The 22,527-nt window shown below is 37.1% G+C and overlaps 1 protein-coding gene across 8 annotated transcripts in view; it reads left to right on the top strand.

The window, feature by feature from the left end:
- The window catches only part of LOC306882819 (cullin-9-like), a 62,826-nt gene that overhangs the window by 20,608 nt on the left and 19,691 nt on the right, over positions 1–22,527 (top strand). For 4 of the 8 annotated variants that reach the window (XM_079437736.1, XM_079437738.1, XM_079437737.1 and 1 more), the window contains exons 5-17: positions 2,619–2,760; positions 2,866–3,056; positions 5,249–5,663; positions 10,736–10,928; positions 14,101–14,302; positions 16,584–16,774; positions 16,856–17,052; positions 17,269–17,506; positions 20,393–20,498; positions 20,576–20,803; positions 21,033–21,123; positions 21,599–21,770; positions 22,346–22,451. In XM_079437736.1, coding sequence (XP_079293862.1) covers positions 2,619–2,760; positions 2,866–3,056; positions 5,249–5,663; positions 10,736–10,928; positions 14,101–14,302; positions 16,584–16,774; positions 16,856–17,052; positions 17,269–17,506; positions 20,393–20,498; positions 20,576–20,803; positions 21,033–21,123; positions 21,599–21,770; positions 22,346–22,451 — 2,472 coding nt within the window. Of the gene's footprint in view, positions 1–2,618; positions 3,057–5,248; positions 5,664–10,735; positions 10,929–14,100; positions 14,303–16,583; positions 16,775–16,855; positions 17,053–17,268; positions 17,507–20,392; positions 20,499–20,575; positions 20,804–21,032; positions 21,124–21,598; positions 21,771–22,345; positions 22,452–22,527 lie in introns of all 8 variants that reach the window. The other 4 variants (XM_079437732.1, XM_079437734.1, XM_079437733.1 and 1 more) reach the window with 1 other exon arrangement.

Consider the following 22,527-nt stretch of genomic DNA (forward strand, 5'->3'; position numbering starts at 1 on the left):
ATATATTTAACTCAGGTGCTGTCCATTTCTTCCTTCATTTGAGTCCAGCTGTGTTTGATTATACTGATTGGACTTGATTAGGAAAGCCACACACCTGTCTATATAAGACCTGACAGCTCACAGTGCATGTCAGAGCAAATGAGAATCATGAGGTCAAAGGAACTGCCTGAAGAGCTCAGAGACAGAATTGTGGCAAGGCACAGATCTGGCCAAGGTTACAAAAAAATTCTGCTGCAGACAGGACAATTTGGGACGACCAGAACCCTTCCTAGAGCTGGCCGTCCGGCCAAACTGAGCTATCGGGGGAGAAGAGCCTTGGTGAGAGAGGTAAAGAAGAACCCAAAGATCACTGTGGCTGACCTGCAGAGATGCAGTCGGGAGATGGGAGAAAGTTGTAGAAAGTCAACCATCACTGCAGCCCTCCACCAGTCGGGGCTTTATGGCAGAGTGGCCCGACGGAAACCTCTCCTCAGTGCAAGACACAAAAAAACACCTGAAGGACCACAAGATGGTGAGAAATCAGATTCTCTGGTCTGATGAGACCAAGATAGAACTTTTTGGCCTTAATTCTAAGCGGTATGTGTGGAGAAAACCAGGCACTGCTCATCACCTGTCCAATACAGTCCCAACAGTGAAGCATGGTGGTGGCAGCATCATGCTGTGGGGGTGTTTTTCAGCTGCAGGGACAGGACGACTGGAATCGAAGGAAAGATGAATGCGGCCAAGTACAGGGATATCCTGGACGAAAACCTTCTCCAGAGTGCTCAGGACCTCAGACTGGGCCGAAGGTTTACCTTCCAACAAGACAATGACCCTAAGCACACAGCTAAAATAACGAAGGAGTGGCTTCACAACAACTCCGTGACTGTTCTTGAATGGCCCAGCCAGAGCCCTGACTTAAACCCAATTGAGCATCTCTGGAGAGACCTAAAAATGGCTGTCCAGCAACGTTTACCATCCAACCTGACAGAACTGGAGAGGATCTGCAAGGAGGAATGGCAGAGGATCCCCAAATCCAGGTGTGAAAAACTTGTTGCATCTTTCCCAAAAAGACTCATGGCTGTATTAGATCAAAAGGGTGCTTCTCCTAAATACTGAGCAAAGGGTCTGAATACTTAGGACCATGTGATATTTCAGTTTTTCTTTTTTAATAAATCTGCAAAAATGTCAACAATTCTGTGTTTTTCTGTCAATATGGGGTGCTGTGTGTACATTGAGGAAAAAAATGAACTTAAATGACTTTAGCAAATGGCTGCAATATAACAAAGAGTGACAAATTTAAGAGGGTCTGAATACTTTCCGTACCCACTGTATGTATATACATGTATGTGTGTGTATAGACTTGATGATGATTTTCCAATAAATAAATACATATATAAAACGTTTATAGTGTTTGGATGCTTGATGACTAGATGTTTTGTCAGACATATTGACACAGGATGACCATTTTACGCTTTTTAGTTTAAAGTGAGGAGTGTCCGTGTCAAAACAATGGAGCTGTTATATTCTCTAAGCTTTTTATATAAAACCAAATCCTTTCAAGCCTTTTCCTCTGTTTGTTGCTTGTCTCCCCCTCTAAAGATGTGAAGCGTTAAAGAGATATCAGTTATTTTAACACCAGTAGCAGAAACACAGTGAGCAGTGAAAATTGATACTTTCACTAAAACACTGCAGAAAACGAACATGCAGCAAACACAAATAAACCAAGTTTGACAACTTTTTTAATGACAAGCATTATTAATCAGCCTGTTAAAAGCATTTCATAATAAACAATGTTATAATTGGAAAAATTATTTGTAGATGGCAAGACAACTAACATTTTGAAATGACTAGCTGAATTTGTTTTCTCCTCATGATGAGAGCAGTTTGATTGTACATTATTTGTTTTTTAGTAGATATGTGTTGTAATCAAATAAAAAATGTTCTAGACTTCAAGAGGGAAACCCTGAACCCCCATACAGTAACTTTACTCCGCCACATGGCCATACATAGGTATTTATCAAATTAATGGTAGCCTAATAAAACACCTGATCTTACCTTTTATTATTCATATAAACTGTAATCAACTCATGAAATATTTAAAAAAAAATTATTTTGCAAAGTACTACTGCTGCCCAGATGGGAATGTATAACTATTTCAAAAAAAGTATTATCTAGACCTCCACTGGGAAGGAAATAACATAGAGACCGGTATATCAGTAACAAACTAACCAACATTTGATCCCAAGCTAGCTAGCATATGTTTGCTGGCAGCTTAATTTAGGATGCATTTGCAACCTAATCTAGCATAGGTTTCCCCCTTTTGTAGTTAAATGTGATTTATTTAGCATATTCACTGTTGTTTATAATATTTATTGCTGAAAAAAAATTATCACACATCAGGGATTTAACCTCTATGTAGACATGTTCGAAATTTTTGTTAAGAGTTGCAAAAATTGCAAATAGAAAATAAAACGACCTTCTGAGTTTGCAAATTAGTCATATCTGAAGGTGAAGCATCTCCTTTCACTACACATTTGTTGAAAACTGAAAGATATTCAGGCCCTAATTACACGGTTTATAGAAATACTGCCTGCCCCTTACAAACCTTGATGTCTGTCATGTTCTGGCTTTTGCAGGTGTACTGGAACTCCCTGTCCAGGACTTACTGGGTGCACTGGCATATGATTGAAATTCTGGGAAATGGCAGCGGAGGACAGGCTGAGAAAGAGACTCAGGAGAAGGCCTCGTCCCTCACAGAGACAATCAAACTCACTACTGGTAACTCTCACACTCAACCACATGATCGTGTGTGTGTTTTATGTGTGTCTCCATCACTTTATATGAAACCAGCAGTGTTTTCTTCTGTGTTTGTGAACGTGGCAGTGAGTCAGACGTTCTTCTCAAAGCCCCCTGGTGGGCTGTACACATTGCCTTACTTGATGGAGGGTTCTCTGGATGACACAGGCACCCTGAGCCGTGCTGAATGGTGGGAAGTGCTGTTTTTCATCAAGAAGTTGGAACCCAAGCAGCAGCAGGAGATCAACAACATCCTGCGACAGAGCCTCGATGAGCCGGTACTCCCATCTCTCCTATACTCTCTTCACACTGGGTAGAATACAGGCTAGCAAAGCTAAAGTAATGGAGTAATGATGCTTAAAATTGATCCTTTGCGTCACAGGAATAAATTGCATTTTAAGTAGGGGTGTAACGGTACATGTATTCATACCGAACGTCATGGTACGGACATCTTGGTTCGGTGCATGAGGCCTTACAACGAATACAGGCAATTCACCCTCAATCCAGAAGGGGGCGCACACAGCAATGCAACGCAGTTTGATAACCGCCAGCAGAACAGCGAATGCCACTTGAAAACAAAGCCCACTAGGCAGTGACCATGTGCTGATTCTGAACGCGTCTCTCACTGACAAAGGAGTATACGTTAAAGGGGTCATCGGATGCCCATTTTACACAAGTTGAAATCATTCTTTAGGGTCTTAATGAAATGTCTGTAACATACTATGGTTAAAATTTCTAAATGGTAGTGTAAAAAACACCACCTTTACCCTGTCAAAATCAGCTCAGTCTTCAGCACGGCGATCTAGTTCATGTTTCTTTAAATCCTAGTGAGCTCTGCTGACTCCGCCCCTCTCTTCTGTGGAGTGACGAGCAGACCATAGATGTGTGTAGATTCCCTATTCGACTGCTCAAGATACGTTGATACGTCAGCCATGTAGCATTCACCATAATCATCAATGAATATACAAAGATATACAAGCGTATAACTTGCTGTTGTAGACGCACACAGTCAATGCGCTCAGATTCGCAGACCGTTCCAAAAATGGCCCATAAGTCGATAATGAGGCATCTAGGTGTGTATATATATCTATATCTATATATATATATATATCTATATATCTCTCTCTCTCTCTCTCTCTATGGAGCATACTAAACTTCAGCCGCAAAACTGGCTAACTAGCATATTATTACGAAAGGCGATTTGCAAAGATTTATAAAAACCCTTATACTCACTCTTTCTGTAAATAAAGCTGGATCATGAATGATTCGGGTGAACAGATGCATTTAGGCAGATCGGGGATCGGCGCATTCACTTCAAAGCGAAAGTAATGTTAATCTTCTGGTCTTCATCGGCTCAGATTTCGGGAGTAACTGACGACTTGCTATATTCATTATTACATCCAACAACTAAACACTTAATTTGCTTAATTGGAGACATCTTGTCTTCCCCTGCACTGGAGTCGGACAGCTCTCAGCTCACTCAGGGCAGGTCTAAGGTAAGATGGCCTTGTCAATCAACTCTTGTGGGAGCCGCCCGTGCAGAACTACGTCATCCTGACAGGAACCTCAGAACAGCCGGATTTGAGAGAGGGGGGTTTTAAAATAAGCATTTAGAAAAAAACACTGGAAGGATTTTTATCATTATAGGATGGATGTGTACACACACTTCCAACACACATTTTTGTTCAAACAACTTAAGTGAATTTTGCATCCGATGACCCCTTTAAAGGCTTGTGCACTCAACCGTTCACGAAATAGAGCTTTGTGCTCATGTATCCTACCTCTCTCATTCGGCACAAATCCAAATATTCTATAATATTTCCATATTTGCGATGTATTTGAATGCAAAACTACTATTCATTATGTAAATTATAGGCTTTGTACTTCAGTCGCGTTCCAACGGTTACACAGAGGCAGGCGCGCTGATGTTTGGTTCACTGTATTTTATTTTGATAGTATCAACTGCGCCGTCAAGTTAGCAATGCTGGAAGTTATGTTTTGTGTGTGTGTGTGTGTGTGTGTGTGAGCGCGATCACTTCAGCTGTTTCCTTATAACAGCAGAATCAACTTAAAACACTCCCTCATTTATTGTCTTATTTATAATGCATCGCTGTAAAAGGTCTACTTTTATTTGTGTACACTCACAATGAAAACATTGTGCTTTTGTCAAATAAAGAAAACAAATAGGATGTCGCTTTCTGCCATTTGAGTTTTCTTTCTGTGAACAAATTAAGCGTGTCACAAAAATGAATTATCTGTTTACTAAATCAAATATATTTCGAGTATTTATTCCTTGTTTATGTACTGCAGATTTTATATATATATACTACTGTCTGTTCAAAATAAATGAAAAGAAACCTAGCATAGTAGATTTTATTTCTATTTTTGTTTTTTGTAGTACCGAAATCGTATCGAACCATGATCCCCCAACCGAACCGTATTTTTTCCGCTCTCTCCTGGTATCTTTCAGATGGTAGAGCTTGACGAGTCTACTCTCATCCAGCTGTCCCTCTCGAGTGAAGTGGCGCGGAAAGTCCTCCACTACCTGAAACAGAGTTTGCAGGCGTCTTGTCTGGGTGACCTGCTCTGCTCCCACACTTTCACCAAGCACTACCTGAACTGTGGAGGTGCCGGTCTCGAGGATGAGGAAATGCTGATGGATAGCTCGCTTGGAGGACAAGGAACTTCAACTTCTTCTTCATCGTTGTCCTCAGCCACAGCATCGTCCTCTTCCTCAGCCTCTTCCTGCACCATGGGCTCTGTGTCCAAGAAAGCTAAGAAAGAGATCCCAGCAGACACGGGCAGCTGTGGCAGCGAGACAGAGAGTGAACTTCCCACTGAAGATGACACAAAGTATCCTGATGACCTGGAGGAGAAGATGAAAGGCAAGCCTTTGTTTTATACATGTTGCGGCGCTCCTTTGGATATAATTATTAGTGGAACCCCTTGTTTTGTTCATAATGATATATTTACTAGGCAAACAAGAATTTGTCTTTAAAGGAGTGTTGTTAGGCACAACACATGAGTTTAGTATTAATGTCAAACCTTTCTGCATTAATAATACAGAGTTCAGCTGATTGCCATCACCGATGTGCATAATTATAATGGTAGGGCTGTATGATTTCTGCAAACTGCATGCAATGGAATTTATAGTATAATACAGATTCTTACAGAATTTGTCAAAGTTTAGGATGAATAATTCAGAAGTAGGGCTGCACATTTAATCAGATCAATATGGACTAGAAAACAATCTTTTCACGCAAAATGAACAATGAATGCAGCGTGTCTGATATAAATACAGAGCCAGAGTAATAGTCCGAGGACAAAAGCTTGCGTGCGCAGTGAGAAGATTTGTGTGTTCGTGCAAACCCACGCGCAAATATTAAGCTCTCTCTGAAGTATTGCGTTTAAATGATAAATTCACACAATTATGTCAAAATGCCCGTCTTGGTAAGTATCCTATAGCAGACATAGCTGGCAGAACATACTGGAGCAGTGCATTCTCTTAAAGTGACAGCACTTTCTTAATATTAATCAAACACCAACAACAAATAAATCACTCGCTGCTCTGATTGAATAGCTTTTGTAACTTTAATAAAGATTAATATTTAATTTATACAGTCAAATATCCAATGCTGTTTTACATTTCATTACTTCATTCAATTTCTGTACCTAAAAACTAATGCTAGACCTACATAAATAACCGTGAAAATCACTTTATTTGTATCTTCACTCTATTGTATTTATTTGTGCTGTTGCTTGTAGTTAATTATTCTTATTTTCTTTATAATCGAACTGTGAGTAAGTTGAACCGTTCTACCCCTAAGATCTTGTGATATTAAATGTGACGATTCTCTTTGAGGTGAAAAGCGGTGTCGTGATGTCTATATAAGGTTGAGTTTGTGGTAAAACCTTTGATAGTGCTTGCATTGTATTGTTCGGTCTTTCATTGCGTGCATGTGCTGTTTGTTTGGGTTTCCAATCACGTGTGTTTGGGAGTGCATATGAAGTATTGCACTTATCGTTTACAAGCAAGGAGAGCGTCTCCATCTCAGCAGCTCGGTCCACAAACTCTGCATATGCTGTGACTTTGGGTTGCTTAACGTTCATCTGGGAAAACAGTGCATGTTATCTCACTAGATTTGTAACATAAATCATTTATAAATAAACCTATGCCAATACAGGAGAATACATTAACATATTTCTAAATGGGCGATTTGTTGTACATCGCGATTTCAAAATTTCAAAATAGTATTAAAATATTGTCTCGTTCTAGTGAACCAAGAATCTGTATTTTGTCTCATCTCGTGAGCTAAGTCAGGGCTCGCAAAATCGCTAGGCCAACGTCCCGGGGCTATTGCGTTTTCCAGTCGGGCTACCAAAATGTACCACTGGCCTGCCCGACGGGCTACCTTAAAATACAGGGCCTCTGCAGGTCCTTAAAATTCTCAATTTAGTTGTATAAAATTTAAGGCTATAAAAAGGTTTAAATACGTTAAATGGTATAAGAAAAGCTTAATTCCAATTTCAAGAGGTTTTGCAGTTGGTGACGGAAAGACAAGAATCGCGATACAGCTGGATTAAACTTTCAAAGTCAAAACACGGCGCACATGTTTTTATGTGAATGTGTCTCTGAAGGGAATCGTCTGTCTTCAGAAACGTGTCGTTGGCATTTTCATTTCATCTTGCCATAATGCCTTTTAAAGCAGCGTATATGAGCGCGGTGCTGCTTTTAATGTACCGAATAAGCCGCTATTTGCTCCTAAAGCGCCACCGTGGCAGAAAGTGAATTTGCATTTACAGTATACAGTATCTTATGTTTAGATCAATGTGAATATCGACCCATGTTTTTATGCAGCAAACATAGTTGTAAATGTTGAAAGAAGTTCATGTGCCTTCTAAAAATCTAAACAATTAAGACAGTATTTATGTTTTAAATTAATATAATAAAATGTTTGACTTGTCGCTTTTCATAAAAATGGTTTAAAAGCTGAAATGTCATTTTTTTGTGTAAATTGTGTAAAAACTTCATCAATTTATGGCTTAAAATGTTACCATAGACATTGTCCAACCCATACAGTGTTTACTTGTGCAGCTCTCAAAAGCCTTCATAAATTGCTTTAAATTGATTTTTAAAAATTCAGCAGAGACCTTGTAAATGGTGAAATAAAATTCTCGATAAGCGGTGCTTATAGCTCATAATTTTCCAAGTATATGATACAGCTTTCATTCTTCAGGTCAATCATATATTAATGAAAAAAAAAAAAAACAGTTTGAATAAGGAAAGCGATAACTTTGCCATAATATCCTTTCAAATGTTAAAGTTGCCATAGTCATTGCATGCTTTTGTGCTGCACATTATTTGTACCTTTTTGTTTTATTAGTTTATGAATTTGAAAAATAATATTGTTTGATAAGTGAGGATTTTATTCCTTAAACCAAAAGAAGTAGTGCTTAAAGTCCTGGAATTTCATTTTGCAGTTTCTGTATGAACTCTGAATAAAGGAGTTGTTCGATTTTGATAAATTTGTATTAAATCATAAAACGTAATTTAGGAAAAAATAAAACCTTTCATAGGGTCTTATATTGGCTATTTTACAGTGACTCGTCTGATCAGAATTTAGAGTCAAAAGTATCCATTTTGCACTTCAACAGATTAGTGTTGTAAAAAATATCGATATTTCGATAAATATCGATACTGAAATATCTGAACGGTACCAATATTAATTTCCCGAAGTATCGATACACCGATACTAGCCGAGCTGTCACTTTCACTTCTCTCCAAAGGCGCGTGGACAAGCACCACACGTGACCGCACTCGTCTCCTTCGCTCTGGTTAAATAGCAAAAGTGAAGTGAATAGAAAGATGACTGCTCTGGTTGTTAAAGAACACAGCAGGAGCGCTATCTGTAGGGATCTATGATCTCCGCGATGCAGAGAACGCGCACGGAATCCAGTCATAAACACGGAATTTACAGTTTAAAGCGGAATGTCACGGAATTTGTCAAAGTTTGGATGAATTAATCAAAAGTAGGTCATTGCACTTAAATCAAATCGCGATATGGACTAGTATCTGTAAATATTATGCTGCAAAAGTGGATTTAAATATGAATCCTGCATGTTCTGCGCGTCTCTGTGTGAATGTGCTGCACGTGCGGTTTTGTTTACTAATGTGGCGCTCGCGGTGATTTCAGCGTCTGCCGTCTCAATGAGGACATAAATACATCAACAATATCTCCAGAACTGATCTGAAAGGCACTTTACGAGCATTTGACCATTTAATTTGAGTAAAACTAGCGTCATATCATACACACACAGAACTTTAAAAGTATTCACGGCAACCCGTCAAAATAAAAGTTCGGTTTAACTTAGCCTATTAAAGACCGTGTGCCAGAAATAGGCTATATTACTATTATTAGTAGAATGTACATAATACTACTACTTACTACTACTGTTCATTTTTTTTAAAAGAAATAATCACAAAATATTTAAATTTTAATAGTAAATCCCCTTCATTAGCCAAAAATTTAAATGTTTAATTTTCATTAATTCAAAGATAAATTAATTAAAATTGTTTTATGCCTTCATCTGATATCCAGTAAAATTTAAATACACAACACAGAATTTCTGAGGGGGAAAACACATTTCATAAGGATACTGTAAGAATAAATAAAAATAGTTTGTATGCATTCAAATAACAGACATGCTAAAACACAGAATTTGGTAACAATAAAACATAAGGTGAGAAAAAAATAAAACATTTCATACGGCCCTAAACGTGTCATTTTTGTTACACTTTTAATAAATTAAATGTTAAATTGTATAATTTTCATGATTTTAATTAATTAGACATGCTTTTAGATTATAGACATAGCATTTAATTTGACCATTAAAAAAAAAAAAAGAGTCCAGAAAAATTCTAACGGGAAAAAATGGAATCCAGAAAAATTAAAAATTGAATGTAGAAAAAAATAAAACGGAATTTGGGGAAAAATAAAAGGGATTTCATAGGGCCCTATATCTGGAAATATTTTGGTTATGAAGCAAATGAGAATATCAACAAATAGAACTTTGGATTTTAAGTAGTATTAGTAAACGTTGTTTCAATTAACATTTAACTAAGATTAATAAAAGATTAATAAATAAATCAACAAATGCAGTACCTCAAGACATTTTTTTGTTCATGTAAAATATACCGCATGTTCTCGACTTGTTACATTTATCTTTAAATTAAAAAAAATTACCCCCTTAATATTGTGGCAGTTTTTTTCACCGTGGTATCGAAAATGGTATCGAATATCGATATTTTTCAAGGTATCGTATCGAAGTTAGAAATTCCAGTATCGTGACAACACTACAACAGATACTTTTATCCAACACGACTTTTGCTGAATGACATGATTATTGATGCACTAGATTTTTTCCCTCTGCAACAGGAAATGATGCATTTCACAGAATGTGTTCTGAGCATTAGGCAGCAAAAGTTTTTGACTTGATGAGGACAATGATATTTGTATACTGAATTGTAAATAGTCTGTCTTCCTTAAATATATTTAACCATTTGAAACTGCCTTTACACTTCACAGTGAGAAAGTGTTGCATTTAGTAATAATAATAATAATAATAATAAAACTGTGACAGATTCATCCTGACCAGTGCTAAGAATAGTGCCTCCATGTGTAAATTCAGCAGGCGGTTAGCAGATGATTTATCAGACATGACAAATATTAAATAAGAGTAGACCCAATGTACCTGTCCAGTTAAAGACAATTTATTAATTGCTATTCTGAGTGTTGTAAAATTCTCTTAACAAAATACAGCCACATCCATCCAGCAACATATCACATCAAGCCATCAGTTTCTTTGTAAAATTGTTCATTTGATAAAAGCAGTGAAGTGTTTAGAGCAAGTAGATGTACATTTCTTCCTCTAAGCAAGTGATTTCTGTTCTCTGCAGTGTTCAACAGTCCGAAGGTGCAGGGTAAGAAGACCTCCCTAGAGAAGATGGGGGAGGTGGTGGACATCATGAAGAAGAGCAGCTCAGACTCAGGACTGCAGCTGGCTGGCATGAAGGTCATCAGTAAGATTCTGGAGGAGGAGGGAGCTCAGGAAAGGAGCACCCTCAGATCAGACTCGGCACAAACCATCCGGTGAGACTCGGAGACCATAAACCCTGTCTACTCTCAGCTCAGCGTTTTCTTATTCTAATTTCTGTAATTGAATGTCTTTCTGAATTGCGCTTAATTTAAACATCAATTTTACAGGTGCTAAGAAAACATAGACCACTCGTAGATCACTCTGTTTATCAGTGGACCCTTTCCAAATTTCTGGGGGTTTTAGAAGCAGAAGTTATAAGTAATATAACACAAAACATTGTGTTATAGACAGTGGTGGAGGAAGTACTTAAGTTTAGTACTTAAGTAAAAGTACAACTACCCTGCAAAATATATACTTAAGTAAAAGTATAATTACTACATCAACATCTTACTTAAGTAAAAGTCCTAAGTACATACTTTTAAATTTACTTTAAAGTATTTTTTTAAGTAAAAGTACACAATCGGTTGTCTCAATGTCTGGGCTGTTCAATTGTAATAATCACAAACAATTTCTATTGTGTACTGGAAAGGGTAGTTGAGCAAGCTCTCTGCAATACTGACACACTGTAAAAATCTGGTTATTTACTTATTATTACTCATTAAATAATAATTAAGCTAATCCAATTATGACATACAATTTATTTTATTTTTAAAATTGGTTTGATATTCGCATATACTTCGCGCTAAATTGCTAAATATATATATATATATATAATTGCAAATTCTAAAAAATGTCATGATATTGACGAAAAACAACTGTCATAGTGCAAAATTGTTCACAATCGAATCAAACCTAGATATAGTTTTAACTGCATGCTTACTTGCGAATGTCAACTAAATACCCAATGTTGAATGGTAAAGAAGCTAGGGGCCGTATAAAAAGTTTGAACATTTTTTCATCGAGTCAAAACAAACAGCTATTTTAGCCAACTACGAATGTACAGATATAGCAGTAGTTTGCTCATCTCCAAAAATGTAACGTACTAGCAAGCTATCGTCCCTGCTGTGCTAATAACCAGCTAATGAAGTTGCCCTGTTAGGGTACCACTAACTTACGTCAAACAAATATTATACTGGTGTGATATTTTTGTTATGTTGACATCCGTTTTTCTATAACAGTCATAGCACCATGTCATAGCAAGTTAGTAACTTAAATATTAATAGCTACCATTGCATGTCTTACCTCTATATGTTTCTTCAAATTTGAAGGGGAGTTTTTAAACGCCAACAGTTCTTTGCGTTGAGGTAGGCACTTGACACATTGAAAACGCCAGGAGTCATTCTTTGAACCTTTAAATTCAAATAACTTGCTTAAATAAGGCCAGGGGTGTCTCTCAGAATCAGAGCTGCAGGGCACAGGCTCAAGCTCAGTCGACGTTGTTGGCTCTTCGTCCATGTTTGATATTTGGTGTCCTTTTCTTCGATTTACATCAGTTCCGCTTGTGTTGTTTCAAAACGCGCGCTCACTATTTTCGGCGTGAGTTCTTTGACCAATCAGATCTCCGATCTGTTTCAACGTGCATTGGCCAGCAACGCCAAAACGTCAGTCGACCAAAAAATTTTTATGCAAGATTTGGAAGGATGTAACGACACGCATTTTAATAATGTAGTGGAGTACTAAGTACAGATAATTGCTGAAAAATCTACTTGAGTAAAAGTATAAGTATGCATTATTTTTTTTACTTAAGTAAAGTATAGATACGTAAAAATTTACTTAAGTACAGTAACGAAGTACAAATACTTCGTTACATTCCACCACTGGTTATAGATGTGCATTTAATAAAAAAAAAAAGCCTTTTGCTAGATTTACACTTAACTATAGAAACAGTCTGTGAAGAGTCCTTTGCCTACACGCAATGCATAAAACATTACATTCCATAAAAAGTGAATGTTAACTGAGGTAACACTTTATTTTAAGGTGACCTTGTGTGCTTGTTATTATAATAATAATAAATTATGCTTAATTACATGCAAGTAAACCCTAACCATATAGTAAGTACATGTAGTTGATTAATATTACTCACTTAAATGTGTAATTACACTGTAACAAGGACACCCTAAAATAAAATGTAACCGTTACATGATTACAAAGTTATATTAAAAAATAGTTATTCAGAAATATTCAGAAATAATACGATGAGAATGCTTTAAAAAAAAAAAATCTCAAAGGTCAAGGTAATTCAAAATAACTTAAGGTATAACTCTAGACTGTAATTTTCTGTAGAAACAACAGCAGCTTTCTGCCTGTCACATGATGCAAACATGAAATATTAGGCATAGAGTAGTTGCTTTTCCATTGATTTTTCTGTGTAAACATGGACGTGTTTGACTGTTATGCAGCGTCTCATGCTTGAAACGGCAGTCTAAAAACACTGCGCTCAAGGTAAAAGAAGTTTATTCCCATCTTCTTGCCTATTCCACTGTCCACGTCACATGTTTGTCAACACAAGCGCATTCTGTGTGAATGACACCTACCGATATGAGCGCGTCACACGTGAACGGTTAAGCACGTGCGCCGACATGCGGTTGGATCATTCTTTTCTCTGTACTGTTATCAAGTGTAATTCTAACATTTGGTCATATTTGTATTCAAAATCGTGATTTTCTCGATTTCTAAAAAAAAAAATCATGGCAAAACATTCAATTCGAATTAATTGATAAAATCTGAAAAATCGCCCAGCCCTACTGCAAGGTGAATTGTATTTTAATAGTGATCGCGATTTTATTTGCCCAATGGTTATTTATCCTGAAACATTTAATTAGAATTTGGCATTATCTTGCATTGGTAACAAGCCCCCTCAAGTTTTCATGGTTGCCGTTGCCAGATTTCAAGAGTTTAAATCCCCCAATCAGAGTTTTTTTCTTAAATTTCTTACTTAATCTTCCAAACCTGTAAATTATAGACACTCTACATTATGGAAAAGGCACTGATGAGCTTAAAACGCCTGCAAACATGTAGTTTAGAGTTTAGCGATCTCTATTGAGATATTTTGTGCAAATAAAAGTATAACAGACAGTCTGTTTGCTGACTACATGCTAAACCATGCGAGTTTTTTCTCTTGATATGTGCTTATGTTTAAATGCAGTAATTTTGATGAAATGTAAAGAGAGCAAAATGATCGTGATCTACCATTTAAACTTTGTGCAGCCCTAATGTGCCGTAAAGGAGCTTGATTTGGCGTTTATATTGCAAATAGTTTTCACTTAACTTTCTTGTCTTTTTCAGTGACAAAGTCTTAAAGATGTTGGTGGAGATGATTGGCAGTCAGCCCAAGCAGAACGCTGTCACTGCGCTGCTGCTGACCCGCAGTCTAATGCTGAAATACGAGTGGAGGGTCTCATTCGCCACAGAAGGGGGTGTTAAAGCCATCCTGTGCTGCATGCAGGAGTATCCTACCTGTATACAGGTGCAGCAGATTGCACTGGCGGTGAGTGAGGATTTATGCAAACTAAATTCTTATGTCTTCAAGGGCATGAGGTTTATGAGTTTCTGCTGTCCAGAATTTCACTGTTCATCCAGTCATATCAAACCAAAGTTACTGAATCAGTGTAATTAGAACATTAATGAACATCATAATTGTTTTTGGTTAAGTATGAGGGTTGCTGTTTAAAAAAAAAAAAAGGAAAAAATAAATTCAGACTCAATAAGAAAAGATATGTTAATTGAATTCTTAACCACCGTGCAATTTAAAAAAATAAAAAAATTTACAATGAGGTCCTTAGAGGTAAAAAATGTCCATTCAGATTGTCATAAAAAATATTATGTATGTTTTTTTTTTTTTTTTCAGCTTTCATTGGCATAGATCTTTTTATCAACATCAGTCCTGATCATAACTTACAATAATTAATAAATGTTCAAGATTTTAACCCTTTAAACGCCAGTTTGTACACTTAATGCCACAAAAAAAAAAAATTCTGTATACTAAATGCTAAGCATTTGGATGATTATAGTCTTGAATATGTCAATGATTAGCAACAAACTTAATTTTTTTTGTGCAGTGTCAGATTAAAAAAAACAAAAACAAACAAAACTAGCATTTGCACACACAACATTCTCAGTGCACACATACAAACCTCATTCTGAAATCACTGCTAATAATATGCCCGCTCAATTATAATTTGGATAGGCGGAAGCGCGCTGATAGAAGTACTCTCTCTCAGGTCTCATACAGCGTGCGATCCGTTCTCAGCACTCAAATACACACACAGCAGTCCAAATGTCTATCGTGTATATTCAGAGTATCTCACGTGAATACAGTCGGTTATGGCTTAAGTGAGCGTAAACAGGTGGGTGAAAACTGAATGTGTGTCAGTATTACATGCATACCTTCCGTCTTAAATGGACAGCATTCCTAATTATGTGTCATCAGTGTTAACCAACAATAGAGGTTAAATAAATGTATACTTGTTAAGTAAACCTACTGTATATGAAAAAATTTGTTTAATTTGTATCTCTACCAAAAAATGAAATTTGGAAATTTCCAAATTCAATCCTTGATTTCAAATTTCTCATAAGCTTAATTTGACTTGGTCTAAAGAGAGAATAACTGATGACTATTTTTCTTTGAATACTACAAAATAAATTTTGGTAACTGCAGTTTGACTAAAAGTTTGACTAATTGGGCTACATCTTAAAATCCCTATAAACCTTAATAGAAATTAAACTCTTTATTCTATCAATTTGAATCAAACAAAAAATAGTTTTTGCTTTAAAACAACTGTAATACTTAAACATTTTTATAAAAAATGTAACCACCTTTGTTTGACAAATAGAAATTCCTCATAGCAGGACTTCTTTCAAAAATGATGAAAATTAGACATCATTTTGTTTTTTGTTTTTTATCTATTTTTTTGTATTTAGATGAGGGTGTTTGCGCGCAGGTGACTGCATATAATGAGCTCAGATACAGGAGAGACTGTACCTCGCTTTCATACGGATTACATAATCAGGAATATTCGTTTTCGACTTGAATTCGTTCATTTAAAAGTAGACACTTCAAGCTTCATGTACAGGAGAGACTGTACCTCGCTTTAGTTTCATACGGATTACATAATCAGAGAATATTAGTTTTTGAATTCGTTAATTTAAAGGTAGACACACAAGCTTTCTATAGACATATTTCTCATGTCTCTGTGTCAAATATTCGCTGAGTTTGTGATGCGTAGAAAGTTGCTTATGGAGACCTAGATGACAAAGCGCACCCTGTTTGTTTTGTTTATTTTGCAAAAGCACAATGTTTTGTTGTTATTGTCAATGTACACAAATAAAAGTAGGCCCTTTTTAAATTCGATTGATTTTAGTCTTATCTGTATCTGAGTATTTAAGGTTTCTCTGTGAATCAGGAAAAACTGAAAGTGAACGCGCCGGCGCGCAGAGGGTTAAAGACGCTGTATTCAATTTTATCTTTAGATTTTCAATTTAGATTTCAAATTCAATATTGATTTTTGAACTGTTGAAATTATTTACTGTATGTAACGCAAGTACTTTATAAGTAACTGTAATTAAATTACCTAAAAATGAGCAGTAATCCCTTACTTTACTTTTTCAGTGGATAAGTAATTTAATTACTTAGTAACGCGTTACACCCAACACTGGCCATTGCATTGCATTCTTTACAATTCTATTCCTTTTTTAAATCATATTGTCAGTACATTGCAAGTGTGCATTTGCTGAATACTATTGAAGTAAAAATGAATTGCTTTCTCCAGACTCTGAAGGTCATCACAGGTGCCAGTAAACATGACCCTCGCAGTGTGGGTGGCTGTCTGCCCCTGTCTGAGTCTGGCAATCAGATGATGCTGGAGATTTTTGCGAGCATAGGTTCTGCTACACCTGAAGGCTCCAAAGGGCCCGTGTGTACCATCCCTTCTGCCATTGACCTCATGCTCAGCACGGCAGGGTAAGAAGCTTGAAGTCTACTTTAGATGTAGGATCTTTGTTTGCTAAATTCACATTCATTTTTCTCCTGTGGTTTGAGCAGTTGCGGTTTGTCCGTGCGGAACGGGCTGCTGGTCATCATCATGCTGATTTCCAGCCACAAGAGCCTGGCAGAGCAGCTAGTCGCCTGCAATGTCAGTGCCACGCTAAAGAAGTGCCTTTCTGCCCAGAATCAACACAGCATGCTGGCTATTATCGCCCTCAACCACATCTCCATGGTTCACAAACTGGAGAAAAAAGGTACCATCATGCATTATTTTAACTGCTTGCTAAATTTAACTTAAGCCACATTTGTAAAGGCATTGGGCTAAAATATATAGTCATCTCCAACACACTGATTTCTACACTCCTGTAATAAACAGTATGTTAATAAAGCAATGCACATTCATTCTTGACTTGGATTACACATGTTAATACCTTATTTGAAGTAACACACAGCTCTGTTCGCCTCTGTAGAGTCTCAAGATGAGCATGACTTTAAGGACACAGAGCTGAAGATGTTGGTGGTGAGTCTGAAGGAAATGCCAGTCACTAAAGAGGTTATACTGACCCTGGAGCAGCTGCTCTGTGACGACGCCTCCCAGCTGGAGGGTGAGAGAAATGAGGTAACGCGCAGCAGAGACACCTTCCAGGACCTCATCCGCCTCGTGGATCAGCACAGAGTGGATCGGGCTGTACAGCTGTCCATCCTGAGGTGAGCCCTTGACTTATTTAGGTAAGAAATAGTTAACAGGGGTGGTGATGGCGCAGTGGATAAGACACATGCCTTTGGTGAGAGAGACCCAGGTTCGAATCCACTGTGAGACACCAATGTGTCCCTGAGCAAGACACTTAACCCCTAGTTGCTCCAGACCTGGCGTGCGACCTCTGACATGTATAGCAATTGTAAGTCGCTTTGGATAAAAGCGTCAGCTAAATGAATAAATGTAAATGTAACAGCTATTTCAAGCTACTTTGAGGTAGATGTACTCATAAAAACATGTCTAGGTCACATTTGACCCTAAAATCCAAGGATCTGTAAAAAAATAATAATAATAAATAAATAATCATTGGGGGCATCTACCTCAAAGTAGCTTGATTTTATATATATATATATATATATATATATATATTCATATGTGTGTGCATATGTGTATATTTATGCGTGTATGTGTGTGTATATATAGTCATTAAATTCTCATTTCTGCAATACTGTTTTTTTTTTTTTATTCTATTACAGCAGAATTACTGCTTTTGTTAATGTTTTTTTTAACGTTTTTAAAGGGGTCCTATTATGCTTTTTCACTTTTTGAGTTTTAGTCGGTGTGTATGTTTGTGCATAAAAAAGATCTACAAAGTTACAAATCTCAAAGTCCACTCCAAAGGGATCCCTCCTACGGAAATTCGAATGACTGGCGGGTGGGGAGGGGCGAGGTTGTGGTTAGAACGCTTGAGTGCATCAGGCAAGACGACGACGACGAAGTGCTGCTGTAGCTTCAAGTTATTATGCATGCACCTGAATAATTATGTAAATATGTATGTTACAATTATGAAAACTTTTTTATAAATTGCTGACAGTACAATACCGGTAATCTGCAGAATTTACACTTCAATTATGAGACTACAGTGTTTCCCATACATTGATTTATTTGTCGCGCCTACCACAATATCAAAACTGACCGCCACTAATAGATTTTCCAAAAGGGTTTGACTTCGTTGAATAAACATGAGCACTGCACGTTTCAAAATCGAAACCCGGTGCAGGTGTTTTTATGTCACTATTTCTGAAGGATACAGACTGTCTTCAGAAAATTTTGGATGTCATTTTTATTTCATCTTACATGTAATGTCTGATAAAGCAGCGTTTGTGAGCAGAGCGCTGCTTTGTGTACAGCATTACCAGAGGAATCTCGATCTCTACCACTCCAACAGCGCCTCCTGCTGGCAGAGAAGGAATTTGCATAAATATGCCGCCACAAAAAAAAGTGTGGGAAACACTGGACTGTGGTATAAAAAAATTCAACTGTATAACAGTTTCACTGCAATTCATGGTATAATGTTACAATTAAAGAACGATAAACATTATTACCGTTGACCTTATCTGTATGTAGTAAATAGTTATTTTTAAGTGGTTGTTGACATCCTATCTAAAACATGATTTAGCCAAAAAAAAAATTTTTTTCGATGATGACACACACAAACCAGGATGAAGACGAGGGAGCTGACTTTGAGAGAAAAGCAAGCAATTTGGTGCTAAAAGAAAAGAGGAAGTCAGAGCTCTAGCAAAAACAAAGGGCATGGAGAAATCAAGAGTTTGGAAACCACCAGTGACACCAGCAACTACCTGATTGGCTGAGAAAACAACAGTAGTTGATGACAGACAAATCATAAAAGCTGTGAAAATGAATCCTAAATCACGTGTCTGTAAAATCACCAACAACTTCCAGAAAGCTGGGGTGATGCTCTGACAATCTACTGTCCTCAGGAGACTTTGACACAGAATTACAGATGCTACACAGCAAGATGCAAACCTCTGACCAGCACCAAAAATAGAAAGGCAAGATTAGAGTTTGCAAAAAAGCACAAAGGTGAGCCAGAAGAGTTTTGGAACTGTGTTTATGGACCGATGAGACAAAGATGAACCTTTATCTAAGTGATGGGAAAGAAAAAATGTGGAGAAAAAAGGGAACTGCAATGATCCCAAGCAGACAGCCTCATCTGTAAAGCATGGTGGAGGTAGCAGAATGAATTTAGAAGGGTACAAAACCATCTTGGCTACCAATATTCAAGAAAATGCCACCAGATTCATTGGGAAGTGCTTCATATTGCATCAGAACAATGACCCAAAACACCCTGCCAGTTCAGTCAAGGAATTTATAAGGTCAAAGAAATGGAAAGTCTTAGATTGCCCAAGTCAATCTCCAGATTTAAATCTGATTGAACATGAATTTCACCAGCTGGAGAGGAGAGGAAAGGCAGAAACTCCCCAAAACAAGCAACAATTGGAATTGGCTGCATTAAAGGCTGGGAAAAGCATTTCAAAGGATGAGACCAAGAGTCTGGTGATGTCTATGGGTCACAGACTCACTGCTGTGATTGTGTGCAAGGGATCTGCAACTAAATAATAGCTTTTAATCGTTTATATCTGCCTTATGTTCAACTGTCCCATTACTTATGCTCACATCAATGAGTGGGATGAACTCTAAAAGTGCTGTTCTTTTTATTTGGTAAAACATGTATGTGTTGAAACGGCAAATAATAAAATGTGACATTCTGTAGTTTTGTCTCATATTCATCTTTTAGTCATATTTGCAAATGTCTTGACTCCACAGCAAACAGAGCAATTTTGTCTTTACTGTTCCAATACTTATGGAGGGCACTGTAATTACATGGAAAAAGTATATTTATTTATTTTTTTTTTTTTTTTTTTTTATGCAAGAACGTCATACGTGTTTGGAATACCATAAAAAATAAATAAAATAAAAAAATGTTTAGTCCTCAAACTACTTAAATCTTGATTTCAATATTGTATTGTTGATTTTGTGATTACTGATTACTGTTTTATTTGCTAATAATATATTTACTATTTCATACTCCACAGGATTTTGAACAAGTTTTTGGATAACTACCAGGAGGATCTGTTGCCATGGCATGAGAGTATTGAGCCTTGCCTGTCATCTATGACAGCCTTTGTCAGTGACAGAGAGGTACTTTCCCTTCATTTAGCTTTATAAGATCATGGTTTCATAACGGTAGTATTTAATTCCTCTTTATCCCCACTTAGGTCGCACAGCAGTTTATCCGCTTCTTATATCGACTTGCATCTCTGAATAAAGACTATGCTGTTGTGATGTGTCGGCTGGGCACCAAAGACGCTCTCATCAAAGCCGTGGACAAACACAGCACCAGCTTGCTCATGCTCACAGAGCTGCGGGACCTGATCAACGACTGTGAGAAATATGCCAGCCTCTACAAGAAAATGACCACCAGTGTGCTGGCGGGATGTATACAGGTAAAGGGTGGCCTGTTCAAAAATAAATATTTTCGAAATCAACTAGTCTGAGTTGCCTGAAGAAGCCTTATATAATTAGGCTGGTTTCTGGGTCACCTGACCTCGGACAGACTTGTTCCTTAGAAGTCTTTTACATACACATTTAGGTGGAGCTTAAAGCAGGTTTTATTGGATGTACATTCCTAGAATGTATAATGATTAATTACACACTCCATATCTGTATCTTTAGATGGTCCTTGGTCAGATTGAAGAGCATCGTCGCAGCCATCATCCAATCAATATTCCTTTCTTTGATGTGTTCCTGCGGAACTTGTGCCAAGGTATGTTCATTAAACACTTGTAAAATGTATAATCATTAAAGCAATAACCCCAAGTTAAATTCATTATTCACTCATTTGAATCTTATGTATCATTTATTCCAACCAATGGATAGAACCAAGACCTGCCCTGCATATTTTGTTCAATAATTCCTTAAACACGGGTGTATGACACAATGCAGAAGAAAATATCTGTAGCTACTTCCCTTTCATCATGACTTCAAAGTTTTCTGAAATCATGAGATTGCTTTGTGTGAGAATCATCATCCACGTTGTATGGAAAAGAAAATCATCTTTTGTACTGTACCTACTAAAACGAAAGAATTTGAACTATATGTACTAACATATCTTTGGGTGAAATATTCGCTAAACATATTTGCTTAAGAACAACTGTGCTTTGTTACTAGCAAAGATTTAGGTATAACTATTCCAGTTACCAAACGTTTGATTTCGTTGATTTGAGTGCGATGTTCTCCAGGCTCCAGTGTGGAACTGAAAGAGGACAAATGCTGGGAGAAGGTGGAGGTCTCCTCCAATCACCATCGAGCTAACAAGCTGACAGACAAAAACCCCAAAACCTACTGGGAATCCAACGGCTGTACCGGCTCCCATTTTATCAACATTTACATGCATAAAGGGGTGATCATCAGGTATGCTGGCCTAGCTATTGTTTATTTAGTGAATGCTGCTAAAAGAAACTCTAGATTATCAATACAGGAACAGCTAATCGGTGCTGGAAATTAATGCCTCAAATTCAAGATGAAGGGACCAAAAAAATCCCCTAGTTAAGCAATAATCACGCAAGCAAATGTGCCGGTTTTACGAATATCAGCATAATTCAATTGTGTAAAAAGCTAAATGTGTTTTCTTGAAGTTCAGTAAACTTTACTCACGATATTGTCAATATTTTATTTTTTGCTCAGTTTTAGTTAGTAAAATATAGTGGGTAGTACCAGTATTCATATGAACTTTCAAACAACCCATTCATAAAAACAGTCACTTGTTTTGTTCTGGTGGATTTCTATATTCAAAACTGCACAACATTCATTCATTTGTAACTTCCCTGTTGTGTCTTACTGACATATATTTAATATGGTTTGATAAATACTTTCCCTTATAAAGGTAAAACATTGGACCTAGAAACCCTAGAAAATTGCCCTTTAATTGAAGAATACATTTGTCACTGCAACTGATGAAGATGCTTTATCATTTTCTTCATTCACAGGCAGCTGACTGTGCTTGTAGCCAGTGAGGACTCGAGTTACATGCCAGCTCGCATTGTAGCCCTAGGAGGAGATGATCCCACAAACATCAATACTGAACTCAACACTGTGAGAGAGCCTTCTCATTCATCTCCTTCTTGCAGGTACTGCACATTGAACTTTTAAGACGATACTTTCTTTTCAT

Source organism: Barbus barbus, assembly GCF_936440315.1.
Source record: "Barbus barbus genome assembly, chromosome: 16".
Lineage (NCBI taxonomy): Eukaryota > Metazoa > Chordata > Actinopteri > Cypriniformes > Cyprinidae > Barbus > Barbus barbus.